Source organism: Trachemys scripta, chromosome 1, assembly GCF_013100865.1.
Source record: "Trachemys scripta elegans isolate TJP31775 chromosome 1, CAS_Tse_1.0, whole genome shotgun sequence".
Taxonomy (NCBI): domain Eukaryota; kingdom Metazoa; phylum Chordata; order Testudines; family Emydidae; genus Trachemys; species Trachemys scripta.
Genome location: NC_048298.1, coordinates 290,227,638 through 290,240,709, shown reverse-complemented (window position 1 = coordinate 290,240,709; position 13,072 = coordinate 290,227,638). Strand labels below are relative to the sequence as shown.

General features: G+C 48.8%; 1 protein-coding gene across 3 annotated transcripts in view; it reads right to left on the bottom strand.

The window, feature by feature from the left end:
* Positions 1-13,072, bottom strand: part of ARL11 (ADP ribosylation factor like GTPase 11) — a 21,633-nt gene extending 8,561 nt beyond the window's left edge. The window contains exons 1-3 of one of the 3 annotated variants that reach the window (XM_034758523.1): positions 12,988-13,072; positions 10,556-10,805; positions 8,783-9,676 (exon numbers count right to left, since the gene is read on the bottom strand). In XM_034758523.1, the coding sequence (XP_034614414.1) occupies positions 9,090-9,662 (573 nt within the window). In that variant the 5' untranslated portion in view covers positions 9,663-9,676; positions 10,556-10,805; positions 12,988-13,072 and the 3' untranslated portion in view covers positions 8,783-9,089. Of the gene's footprint in view, positions 1-8,782; positions 10,227-10,555; positions 10,855-12,987 lie in introns of those variants that run through there. The other 2 variants (XR_004644100.1, XR_004644099.1) reach the window with 2 other exon arrangements.

Genomic DNA, 13,072 nt, shown 5'->3' with positions numbered 1-13,072 from the left:
AGCTGGGTTTTTAAACATTCGTCTAATGGGAACTTCTGTTTTTTCTTTAGTCACCAAAGAAAAGAAAAGAAAAAGTAATTCTGTAAAGTTGTATTTAACGTGCATAACAAAAGCCAGTGACTCTGTCCTTGCGCTGCTGTCAGTCAGTCAGTCTGTAATTCACAATGTTGAGTCTAAGTAATGCAGAGGTCTGAGTCTAGTCATGATAGTGCATTGCATGCAATGAGTGCTGCAATATCCAAGTGCCAGCAGGTGAATTAAGGGTGGTGTTTTGGCTTGATAAGGAGATACAGAGTCTTTTATTGTACCTCTAGAATATTAATTCAAACACAGCCTACAGCAGTACCTGGAAAGGTAAATCACTGCTGTTCAATAGCTGTTTGGTGGCTTATATGAATTGAGCTTGGTGATCTCAGGCTAGTTGCCAGTGTGTGTCTGTGTCATCCTCATGAAAACCACCACCAAAGTACTCCAGTAAAGATCAAGGCCCCATTGTGCTAGGCCTGTAGAGTTGATTCCTGAAGGTGTGTAGTTGTAGTGCACTGGCTAGGCAGCTTGGGGGAGCCTGCACTTTTCCTGCCAGTAAGCAGGACCCCCCGGGGGGGGGGGGGGAAGGAAAGTGGGGCAATTTGCCCCGGGCTCTGCAGGGGTCCCCACGAGAATGGTTGAGGCTCCCGGCCCGACCCCGCCTCCGCCCCTCTCCCAGAGCCTCAGAGCATCCTAGAGTGACCAGACAGCAAATGTGAAAAATCGGGACGGGATGGGGGGTAATAGGAGCCTATATAAGAAAAAGGCCCCAAAATCGGGACTGTCCCTATAAAATCAGGACATCTGGTCACCCTACCGCATCCAGGAGCGTCCCTGGCTCCGGCGGGGCCTGAGTTCCTCCCCACTCAGAGCCGTGTGGTAAGGGGGCAGGGCTGTGAGCTCCAGGCTGAGTGGCGGGAGCTCAGGCCCCGCTGGAGCTCGCAGCCCCGCCCCCTTATCACACAGCTCTGAGCGGGGAGGACCTCAGGCCCCACCGGAGCCACACTGCAGCGCTGTCCAGGGATGCTCCTGGATGTGGTGCGCTGAGGCTCCGGGTGAGGGGGGAGCAGGGGGCAAGGGGCCAGGGCCGGGGGGGTTGGATAAGGGGCAGGGAGGGGGCAGAGGTTGGGGGGGGTACATGGGGTTGGGGCAGTCAGGGGACAGGGAGCGGGGGAGTTGGTGGGGGTGGGGTCCTGGGGTGGTGGCTGGGGAGGTCTCTGGGGGGACGGTGAGGGGACAAGGAGCAGGGTGGGTTGGGGATTCTGAGGGGGACGGGCAGTTGGGGGGCAGGAAGTGGGTGGGGGTTGGGTAGGGGGCAGGGCCAGGCTATTTGGGAAGCACAGCCTTCCCTACCCTAAAGCTCATTCATCAGTTTGAGGCTTGCAGAAGAGCCAAGCTGTTAGCTTTTCCATTAGGGCTGCCGTCCCTTTCACTTCTCAAATGCCAAATTATAGTCTATATTTAATTTCAGTGCCATGTCAGGGGAGGGTAGCTTCATTTAAAATTAGGGAGAGGGATCACATGAAAAGAGCAATATCTGACACCACCTACCTCCTTCCCAACCCTACAAAGGGAGACCCCCCCTTCCCCTGCATTCCCCGAGGCTCGAGAGGGGTTAATTCACTGGTTCTCAAATTTTTGTACTGGTGACCCCTTTCACATAGCGAATCTCTGAGTGCGACCCCCCCCCCCCATAAATTAAAAACATTTTTTAATATATTTAACACTATTATAAATGCTGGAGGCAAAGCGGGGTTTGAGGTGGAGGCTGGCAGCTCGCAACCCCCAGTAATAACCTCATGACCCCCTGAGGGGTCCTGACCCCCAGTTTGAGAACCCCTGGGTTAATTTAGTTTTAGCACCCTGTGTCCATTCACATGCATGTGCTACTTTGAGCATTTCAGTTTTCACAACATAGGCTCATCCCAGATTCTGGAACAAGCTCAAATGCTCAGTTCGTGGAGTATGTACATAAGCTATACTAAAGACAAACCCACAGTAACTGTCTCCAGTTTGTGAGGGACCCCATGGAGCCAGTCTCTAGGAAACAGATAAATGCGTGGAGGTTAAATCCATTAATGGCTATTCGCCAGGATGGGTAAGGAATGGTGTCCCTAGCCTCTGTTTGTCAGAGGGTGGATGAAGATGGATGGCAGGAGAGAGATCACTTGATCATTACCTGTTAGGTTCACTCCCTCTGGGGCACTTGGCATTGGCCATTGTCGGTAGACAGGATACTGGGCTGGATGGACCTTTGGTCTGACCCAGTATAGCTGTTCTTATGTTCTAACCTAAATGAACCCAATGTTATGGAGACAGATATGAGTCAAGGAAGCCAGCAGAGTATCAGAAACCTGGAAAAAAATCTGACTGGATGGGCTCAGGCGTTTGGTCACAAGCTGAGGTGGTTCAAAAATTTTGGATTATTTTTAAGCAGAATTTTTGTATTGTTTCTTTAAACAATCAAACACAGCAAGCAGCAAATATTTGGCCACACTCTTCTGAAACCCCAAACCATGTTCAGGTTTTGGCAGACTAATTTCAGCTTTTCAATTAAAAAAACACAACAAATTTTGAAGGAAAGCAGACATTGTCCGTGATTTTTTCTGCTTTTTAAAAAACCCTAGTTTTTGATCCAAAAAAAGTTTTGATGGAAAAACATTTGTCCAACCCTTTTAATGACCTTTATGTAAGGGGACTGTTGCCCCCTTACTAACATTCAGTGGGTTGTTTTGGTTGGCTAGCTCCCAGTGCTAAGGGAGGGAGGAGAGATAGCTCAGTGGTTTGAGCATTAACCTGCTAAACCCAGGGTTGTGAGTGCAATCCTTGAGGGAGCCACTTAGGGATCTGGGGCAAAATCAGTATTTGGTCCTGCTAGTGAAGGCAGGGAGCTGGACTTGATGACCTTTTAGGGTCCCTTCCAGTTCTAGGAGATGGGATATCTCCATTTATTTATTTATTATTTACTAAAAGGGGAAGGGTCGATGGCAAATCAGGAGCCTGAGACTGACATCCCCAGGAACAATGGGGAGAGGCCAATGCTCCAGATCAGCCTGATTGACAGGGCGGCAGGCTAATCAGAGAGTCAGGAGGCCAGGGGGGTCCCATCCTCCGTGGGAACTGGAATTGCCTGGGTCAGACAGAGTGGGGCCGAGCTAAGGAGAGAGCAGGGGCCTAAGCTAAGCTGCTGGAAGCAGAGCTGCAGCCCCAAAGCCAGAGCGAGCAGACCTGCCCTGGGAGCAGAGCTGCAGCAAAGGGGCCAGAGAAGCAACCCAGGGAGCTGAAGGCAGAGCAGCAGCTGTACTGAGGCAGAGTTGTGGAACTGGAGCTGGGGCTGGGGCTGGAGCAGTCCGGAGCCGGGTGCGGTGAGCAGCTGGGGAGAGTGAGGGGGACCCTGGGCAGTGGGCCCAGCGCAGGGAGACACCTCAGCCAAGAGGCCTTGCAGGCCAGACTTGGAGGGGGATTGTAACCCTGACAGGGTGGGGGCGATGCTGGGAAGAAAGGTTCTTGCCACCTAGAGCCTGAGGGCGTGTGGCCACCGCCAGAGCAAGTGTCCGACCCGCAGCTTCTCTGCAGGACAGCCAGGTCCTGAGAAGGAGGCCTGGGACCTACAAGGAACAGACTGTGACCTGCCCTGACGTTCCAGACACACTGTTTGTGATGTTCCCTGCCACAGAGCAGGGTGATGTGTTTTCCTTTAACCTTTCCCATTTTTCCTTATTCTTTTTTAAAAATTAATTGTTAATTAAACAACTTGTATTTGCTTTAAATTGTATGAAATGATCAGTGGGTCAGGGAGGTGCCCAGTGCAGAGAGAGTACCCCGGAATGGGGACACCCTAGCCCCTGTCCTGGGTGACCACAGCAGGGTTGGGGGTCAAGCCCCCTGGGAATCCTGGGCCCAGCCTTGTCAGTTTACGAGGACTCTGCCAGACAGGAGAGTGGAAGGGGAGTCCTCAAGGGCAGGGAGGCCTCTGGGTATAGGAAGTGGGAGCGAGGACTCAGATACTTTCGCTAGCCCACTTCACCGGGGTAGTGTATAAGCCAGGAAAGTTCCCCACAATAGCGGGACCATTCCCCCGCTTACATTTAGTGCCTTTTAGCATTAGCTGAGGCTGAGAACCAGTGATACCTTGTAAAGAAGTTTTCTCAAAACTGGGTTTGGGCTGAGATGCGGAAGGTTTATTTTTCCCAGGGCCGCCCGTGGGGGGGAGGGAGGGGAAGCAAGTGGGGCAATTTGCCCCGGGCCCCACAGCGGCCCCCACGAGAATATAGCATTGTATAGTATTGCAATTTTTTTTTTTTTTATGGAAGGGGCCCTGAAATTGCTTTTCCCCAGGCCCAATGAATCCTCTAGGCAGCCCTGCTAGTAAGACCCCTTGTATATGGATAAATGGAGGATTTCAGTCTCAGGCTAATGTCTTTCACAAGCACAAAGAGGAGATTCACTTGGTTTAACCAGTGAAGTTTCAGCTTTACCTGTGAAGGTCTGTGCTCCTATTTTTTTGTCACAACCCCCAATGGGAAGAAGGCCAGCTTCTGAAACAGCAGCACCTAACTCCTGCAGTGCTGAGGAATCCCTTTCCAGCCAAGTGCTAGTTGTGGTACATGTAGCTACATAATTGTTAGGATTTTGTTCTCTGTCTTGCAGTTTTAAATGTCTAGGGCCATGTCTACACTGACAAGCTGTACCGATACAACTGTGCCGCTGTAAGATCGCTCGTGTAGCCGCGTTATGCCGACGGCAGAGCGCTCTCCCATCGACATAATAAAACCAGCTCAACGAGCGGCGGTAGCTGTGTTGCCGGGAGAGCGTCGTGCAAACGAGTGCTTATGTCAGCAAAACTTATGTTGCTTGGGTGGGGGCGTTTTTTCACACCCCTGAGCAACAAAAGTTTTGCCGACATAAGTGCTAGTGTAGACATGGCCTAGGAGTCTGCTGGAAGCAGCTGCAATTTCGTGTTCAGTCCAGTTACAGCTTACTGTGCTCTAATGGAAACTACGTTTGTTTTATGCTAAAATTAAATGAGTGTTTTAAACGGACAGTGTGTGGCTGCTCAGTGTGAATGGAAAGCACGTACTTCCCTGGTGAAATCTGATAGGATCAGACCATGCAGTAACTCAGATGGAAGAATTATAGTTTTTTATTCTTTTTAAACACTTACTCCTCGGAAGGCCTTCGAATACTAATAACTGCCCTGTATTTTCTCCAAGTGCCTTTTCAGTTAGTTCCGTAAAATTGTTTATCTGGTACTTGATTTGTATTTTCGTGTGCTGGGGTACAAGGGAGAAACCGTGTGGTTTGTTGTTTTTAGGAAAAGTCATGAACACAGAACACGCTGTATAATAAAGAGGGAATGAAGGCACCACAGAGCATAGTGTGTGAACATTCAGTAGCTGTTATTGTGTCAGCATCAGTTGTGTGCTTGGCACTATACAGCCTACAAAAACAAAGCCAGTCTCTTCCCCGAAGAGCTTACAGTTGAGAAGCCAAGACACGCTTTGAGATAATTGTCTGCATATGAGAGCTTCCCCTCCTTCCAGATCAATTTTTTAATTTACCGCTATTGGGTGAGCTGCTGGGCTGGGTTTCTAAGAGGTGCAGTACCGGAGGGGGGCAGGCTCAGGGGGCTTTAAGACACCTTTGCACTCTCCCAACAACAAGCTGCTCCAAGGGTCAGAGTGGCCCTGCCAAAATTTAAACAGACCAGCCTAAGGCATGTCTACACAGGGAAAACGGTCAGCAGAAATAAAGCTATACTGAGAGTCACTTTTGTTCCAGAATAGAGAATCTACATGGAGAGTTACATTGGCATAGATATAGTCCTAGAATTATACTGCTATCGTTCTGCCAGTCAATTTCTCCATGTAGATAGGCAGCCAGGGACAAGCTGCTGTAACCCTATGTGCAGCAGCCCTTTATGATATGGCCCCAGGCCTGAAACATCCTTTCAGCTACACACCTCTTCAGCCATGCCCCTTACAGCAGGGCTTGGAAAGGGCCCCTCAAAAGGACTACCTGAGCCCATCAGTCTCAGTTCTTGCTCTAACGGAATTCTCTCCCAGCTTGACCTACAGCTGTAAAGCCCCTTCCACCCTTTTACCTGGTGTTAAGAAGCTGGAGCGGGGAGTGAGAATCTGACCTATTGCGTTCAGATGCCTGGGCAAGGAGATTGTGAAAAAGCCACAGTGACAAGTGGAAGCTAAAATGATTCAGTTCGTATGTGAGGTCTCAGTGATCTCTTTGGTTTATTGGAATCTTGCATTTACAACCAACAATGGGAAAATCAACCCGTTTACAGCAACGGCAGTTTCAAACTGTTCTTACGACCGTATCCTTCAAATGATCGTGTGTGTGTTTGTAACGTAAAGCTACAGCCTTGCCTAGAACACAGGTTCACTATGCATTTCAGTGCAAGTCTAGTATATGGCACTCTTACTGATAGCAACAATCATTTATGCCAAATCAAAACTGGGCCATTTATTTACTTTCACAACATAGCACATACTATTCCTTATATAGTTTAGTTTGTCTGAAAATTCTGGCCTGTCTCATTAGGAAGGATTTCCCATCAATAATCTTGTGGCTAGAGCATATCACTCAGAGTCAGGTGGCTTCAGTTCTATTGCTTGCCTGCCACGTGCTTCTTGTCACATTATTTAACCTGACCCCAGTTTCACCTTCTGTAAAATGAGGCAGATAATACTGCCTTACTTCCCAGTAATGTTTTGAGGCTTAAATCATTAATGTCTGTAAAGTGCATTGGCGTGATCAGAAGACAAGTGCATGTTTCTTTTTGGTTTTGCATCCTGGGTACATTCCTCTTTGAAACTTGCTGACTCCAGCTGCCTAATATTCTTGGGTTGGGTCCCCTCCCCCCTTTCCATTGATAGCATAATAATCTAGTACAAGCTAACAAACGTAGTAAGGTTTTTCATCTTAATCAATGTGGTTTTGGTTTGGTTTAAATTTCCAAGTTTAACAAAAGGTTCCTCATTGTTTGTATGTGCCCTCCCTACAGGAGTGGCTTCACAGGGCCACTCTTCAGTGTAAAGTATCAGGGGGGAGCCGTGTTAGTCTGGATCTGGAAAAAGCAACAGAGAGTCCTGTGGCACCTTTAAGACTGACAGATGTATTGGAGCATAAGCTTTTGTGGGTGAATACCCACTTCGTCAGATGCATGTGTAAAAGTACTCTTTAGGGTGACCAGACGTCCCGATTTTATCGGGACTGTCCCGATATTTGCTTGTTTGTCCCGCGTCCCGACCGAACATCGGACAAACAAGCAATTTTTCCCTCTGCTCCGGCGCACAGGTGGAGCCCGGAGGGGCTCTCGCCCCCCCGCCCCCCAGCCCCGCCCCCTCCTTCCCCCATTAGATCCCCCCCAAATCCCTGCCCTGGCCCCGCCCCCAGCCCCGCCCCTCACTGCCCCAGTGGCCCCCAGCACTCACCCTGCGAATTGCTCCAGTCCAGCTTCTCCAGGAAGGTGAGCACGGCCCGGCAGAGATCCCACAGCAGCTCCCTCTGCCCGAGCCCCCGGTAGAAGGCGAGGCAGGCCTGGTCCTCCTGTGCAGCGCCTATGGCTCACGGAGCGGCCCGACCCAGCCCGGGCGGGGAGGGCAGCCAGGAAGCGAGCCAGGCTGCCCCGGGAATTTAGCGCAGTATGTGGGCTTGGCAGCTCTGGGCTGGGGTGGGCTCAGCTGTTGCGGCCACCATAGAGTCGGGTGGAGATGGGGCTGTGCCGCCTGGTGGCGGCAATGGCAACAGCAGGGAGGCGCTCCGGTGGGTTTTTTTTTTTTTTCTCTCCGCCAGCCTCCCCCGCCCCCCGTCCCGATATTTCATCTTTGTCATCTGGTCACCCTAGTACTCTTCAGTGTAAGAGTCAATGGAATCAAATAGAGACTTTCACTACATAGCAGGGGCCTGATCCTGAAATGTGCCCAGCACTACCTGACAGCTGCTGAGTACTTCAACTTCAACTGAAAACAGCAGAAGTTAAGGTCCTCTAGTCTAGACTATCACCCTGCCTTTTCTACAGTGCATTTTTAGTGTTTTATCTAGTCTAATTTTAAAACACCCAATAGACAGGTCTCCTAACACTCCTCTTGTCAGACCAGTCCACCATCTAATAGATTTCAGCATCAGGATATTTTGAGACAGATTAGAGCTCTGGTGTGCATACATCTGTTCCTAGCATTTAAAACTCATCATGGTGCTCATTCCTGTTTGATTTCCTCAGGTTTTAAATTAACCCAAGGACAAATGTTTATCATTTATAGTCTTGTTTCAATAAAAATGAAGCATGTCTAAATACATGTCAAAAATTATACAAAACAGGATACGCACAAATCCACACAGACGTTCTAAAAACATAACACACAACCTAATCTTGATCACGCTTCAGTGGCCTAGCATGATGCTCACAAAGGACACTGCTAAAACCGATTGCCAATTAGTTGTTTAAATTCTTGTGCTTAATTTCTTCTGTTCAGCCATTCTCTTTCCATTCTGCTCTGTTTCAGATCAACAAACATCTGCTATAAATTGTAAGAGAAGTGGAACTGAGGTCATTCAAATATATCCCTTCGGGGACTGTTACTCTGTACTGAGTGCATCTGAGCTTAGAGGAATAAAAATAAAGACTGACACCCAGCAATATCTTCTTCATCGGGTCAAAACCCGTATCCAGAACGCATAGAGTAAGACATTTAACATGAACAAAATAATAAATGTCACCCGAGTAATACCTGTAGTGAGAGCCGAGTTTACTGGTACAGCAGATTAGGAAAAACTGGCAAGGCAAGGTCAAGAACATTGCTGTCCACAAATGCAGCTTTGCTAAGGGGGTTTTCTGATGTGATTTCATGGTGCAGTAGAACTATGGGATATTTTGGAATATTACACATGCCATATGGAGTTCCGTTACCTCCTCTGCTCCTGGTATGGTTATTTCTGAGATGAACAGAGTGCTGAGGGATTACTAGTGGAGGAAGTTACCTGATTTTCCAGTTTCATGCTCAAGTTGCCCCCTGTAGTCACGTCCGAGCTTAAAGATGTCCTCATCACTGCAGTGGCGCACAGACACATTCAGGGGAATTCTTATCCCGGCTCTTAAGAAGTCCTGCCAGGACCATTAAGGCTTCCCTCAATCCCTCGCCAGTGTGAGCACTGCACCCTCTCAGCTCCCAGCTTCGGCCACTGAACCATTCCAGATTCAGCTTCTCCTGCAGCTCTGAGAGAGAAAGGGAATTTGGCAGCTCCTGCTTGTTGGCCAGAAGCAAGACTGGAACCCCAGTCATGTGTACATTGTTCAGAACTTTCTCCAATTCAGCCATTGCCTCTGGCAGCCGGGTTTTGTCGGCACTGTCCAGCACAAAGATGAGAGCGTCCGTGTCTTCCAGATAGTCCTTCCAGCTAGCGCGGAGCTTGTCTTGACCACCCACATCCCAGAGAATCAAGGGGAGATGACATGGGGTTTTCAGGGACTCCACATTGAAGCCCACTGTCGGGAAAGTCTCCACAAGCTCGTTGCTCTTCAATTTAGACAAGATGGTGGATTTGCCCGCAAAATCCAGTCCCAGCATCACCACGCGGGCGTCTCTTTTGTACCAAACCTTGGAGCTCAAGGTCCCCATTATGCTGCTGAAATCTTGTTGAAAAATTGTAAATAAAAAATTATTCCTTTCCAAAGAGAAACATTCTTACTGCATCTAATAATGGCGCTGTCTGGTAGAGTGACTAAAACTTTTGAAGGGGGGGGGTCCAGTTGGCCCCCAGCCCGTCGGTCTGAGAGAACACTTTGGATTCACGTGTTAATATTTGCTGCAGAAAGAAACAATCAGCTTCCGTCCTTTCCTTTGTAGCTAAAACAAGGTGAGTGAGATTATTTATGCGGGGTACAGCAGAGCCAATAAATGTGGCTTGAAATAACAAATGGCCTCTGTGTTCCTGCTTTGCTGTCTCTAAATTCCATGTTCATCTGCAACCCAAAACTACCCAGGGTTAGGGGGAAAACAGACCTTTTAAGGAGAGGTAAAGAGACTGTGTAATCAGTTTCCTCCTCATGTTGCCCAGAAACAAAACTGATGTTTTGTCCACCAGCCTCTCCAGGGGAAATCCACCCCCATCACAGGGCAGAGGGAACTGAATTGTTTGCAAAGCAAGCATCACTCGTGACAATCAGAGGCTGGTAGGTCATCACTTTCGAGAACAGCAGCCGAGACGGTGAAAAGGCTTCTGAGCCACTCTTAAGTTAAGGGAAGAAAAATAATCTTCCCCATAGTAGCGGCTTTCACCAGCTGCAGTGCAGACAATAGAAATGGAGATTTAAAGAAATATATACATGATATTTTAAATGTCTCATTGAAATGCAGCCAGCAAAAACCAAGAGGTGGAAAGACTAAAGTGCTTTACAGTGAATCCCAAATGCATGAAATATGGGTCAGTCTTCTATGGCAACAGCAAATACTTTATCACAAAAACAGTACATTGTTTAGCTAGATAGAGACAACCTGAGAGTGGTACATACCAATAGAGTGGTAGGATGAATAGGAAGAGATTTTGTGGTACTTGAATATCTCGCAGAGTCACTCAGACAAGAGCTGCTCTTTTCAGCCTGGTTGTTGTGCAGTGCGCCAGCAAAATAGATCCTTAACAATCTGTGGCAGAACTTGCACACTAACAGTCTGGTCAGATACACACAGGACAACGCAAGCCAGGCAGGTTGTAAATCTCTGGTTATTGTGTCAGCAGAGAGCCTGTGTCTCCAACCACTTTACCTAAATGTAGAGAAAGAAACAAGCAGGAATTTGATTCAGCTTCTTTTCTATAAACCCCTGAGCGTCTTCCACATTCCTGTGGAAGCTGCAAATATCATCTGACGTTACCCGAGTGAAGGATCCACAATACAAACCACCATTTTTCTGGGCAGCCAGACTGGATGATTATCATTATAGCCTGTGGAAGTGACTCCTTGATCAGCTGTAGAAGTCACTGGTGAACAATGGTAGGCACTTGCCCCCATCGGGGCTGCTTGTGTTGTCTTTGCAGCACTCGCGGCCGCTGGTGGTCTGGCGATTAAGGCACTGATCCTCAAAGGTACTTAAGTCTTGCTTCACTCAGTGTTGTAACCCCTAAGCAGTCTGCTGCCTAGTGGTGTCCTCAGCCTCTAGCAAGCTGCCTAGGCACCCATACAATGCATGGGGAGAGCTAGATGCCTACGAAAGGGATTCTGAGAAGCTGACGAGCTGCCTAAGCTCACCAGAGCTGACATCTAGAGGAGAATGGCTTAGGCACCTACGCAGCTGACTTGGCATGTCTGGCTGATGAGCCTCCCTCCGCTCAGGATCCTCAGCTCCAAGCCCTCTCCTGGAATTAGGCACCTAAGCCAGGTCAGTCACTTACGTAAGCCCTGTCCTAGCAGCCGAAACAGACTTTGTCTCTCTCATGTGATAGCTCTCTCACACTTGCCCTATGTTTCTGTGTGCCCACAACTCTTTTGCGTGCTGTCTTTTGTGCTATGCCTCCCCTAATGGTGGCCTGCATCCAGCCCTCCTGATGCAGGGTCTGACAACTATCAGGTCATATGTTACTCCTGGGGGAATTCTGTGTCACTGACCATGTGCAGAATTAATGGACCCTGCAGACCTTTTTCCTCTGCAGAAAATACATTCTACTGGAGAGGCGCTGCAGTTACGCCTTTCACCCACCAGGGGCTGCTGTGGCACCAGAACAGCTCACTGTAGCAGCCAGCAGAGAGGAGGAGAGGCTGCATTCCTCACAGCACCCTGTCCGTGGGGCCAGGTGAGGAGGCATAGCATATGAGGGGGACAAACTGGTGGGGGGCATGGGGCTGCTGAGGGGGGATCACATAGACTGGGGTTGGGAGGGGCTGGGGGGGGGGCCAGACTGGGGTGGGAGCTGAATGGGAGTGGTGGTGCAGGGACACTGTGGAGCAGGAGGATGCAGGGTCACATGGTGATGGGGCATGGCTGAGGGGGTGCAGGGACACATGGCGACAGAGGCAGATGTGCCTGACTGAATGGAAAAGGCCAGGGGTCAGTCAGGATCTGCATGGGGGAGGTTCTCCTACTCCCTAGCAATTACTCCCCCCCCCGCACTAAAAAACACCCTATTCCATACTTCTCCCACCCACACCCAACAACCATCCAGGTTCACTTCCAGGCTCCTTCCCAGCACTTACTTCCCTCTCCCTCAGCTCCTCCGTTACCCCTGGCTCCTCCAAGCACTGCTTATGAGGGGTGCGGGAAATATGTTTCTATATTGAAGTTTAAATGAATTGTTACTCAGAGTTCTGTATTAACATGCCTAGTAAAGAATCTATTGGTCAAAAACATTTCCTGGATCTTTTTTGTTGTCTCTATTGTTACAGACATACTTGCTGACAGGTATTTTGAAACAAATTACCAAAATAATTGAAACTGGCGTGATTATATTGTGTTATTTCTGACAAATCAAATATGCAGAATTTTAAAATATTGTGCGTGGAATTTTTAATTTTTTTGGTGCAGAATTTCCCCAGGAGTATTACATGTGCCCAGAGCACACCTACCAGTTTGGGTGTCACTGGCGAGACTGACTTTCCCTGCTTAGTATGAGAATCCTACTGTGGGGCCTCTGGGACTTCAGTTTGAGCCAGGGCTCCAACCTGCTCATTAGCTGTGGGGTGGTGTCAGGGCTTAGGTGGCTTTGCAAATGCTGAGTGGCAGAAATTTAGGCACCTTCGGGATTTAAGCGCCTATGGGATTAGCCAGCAGTCAAGCGGTGGGTTTGAAAATGTTGGTGGCACCTAAAGAGGTAGATAGGCCCGGAGCCTAAAAGGCACCTAAGAGAGTAGAGGCTAGGAATGAAACCCAGATTTGATGCAGAGGACTATAAGGCCAATCAATAAATATTTTGTTAAATGCTAATGGATCTGGGAATACAGCTCTTGGTACTCACGTGCTCCTATAGTCTTTATTCCTGCACATCTTCTGTGTGGCTTGATGGTACAAGTTCATTCTATCTAGCCAGGTTTATGTAGCAT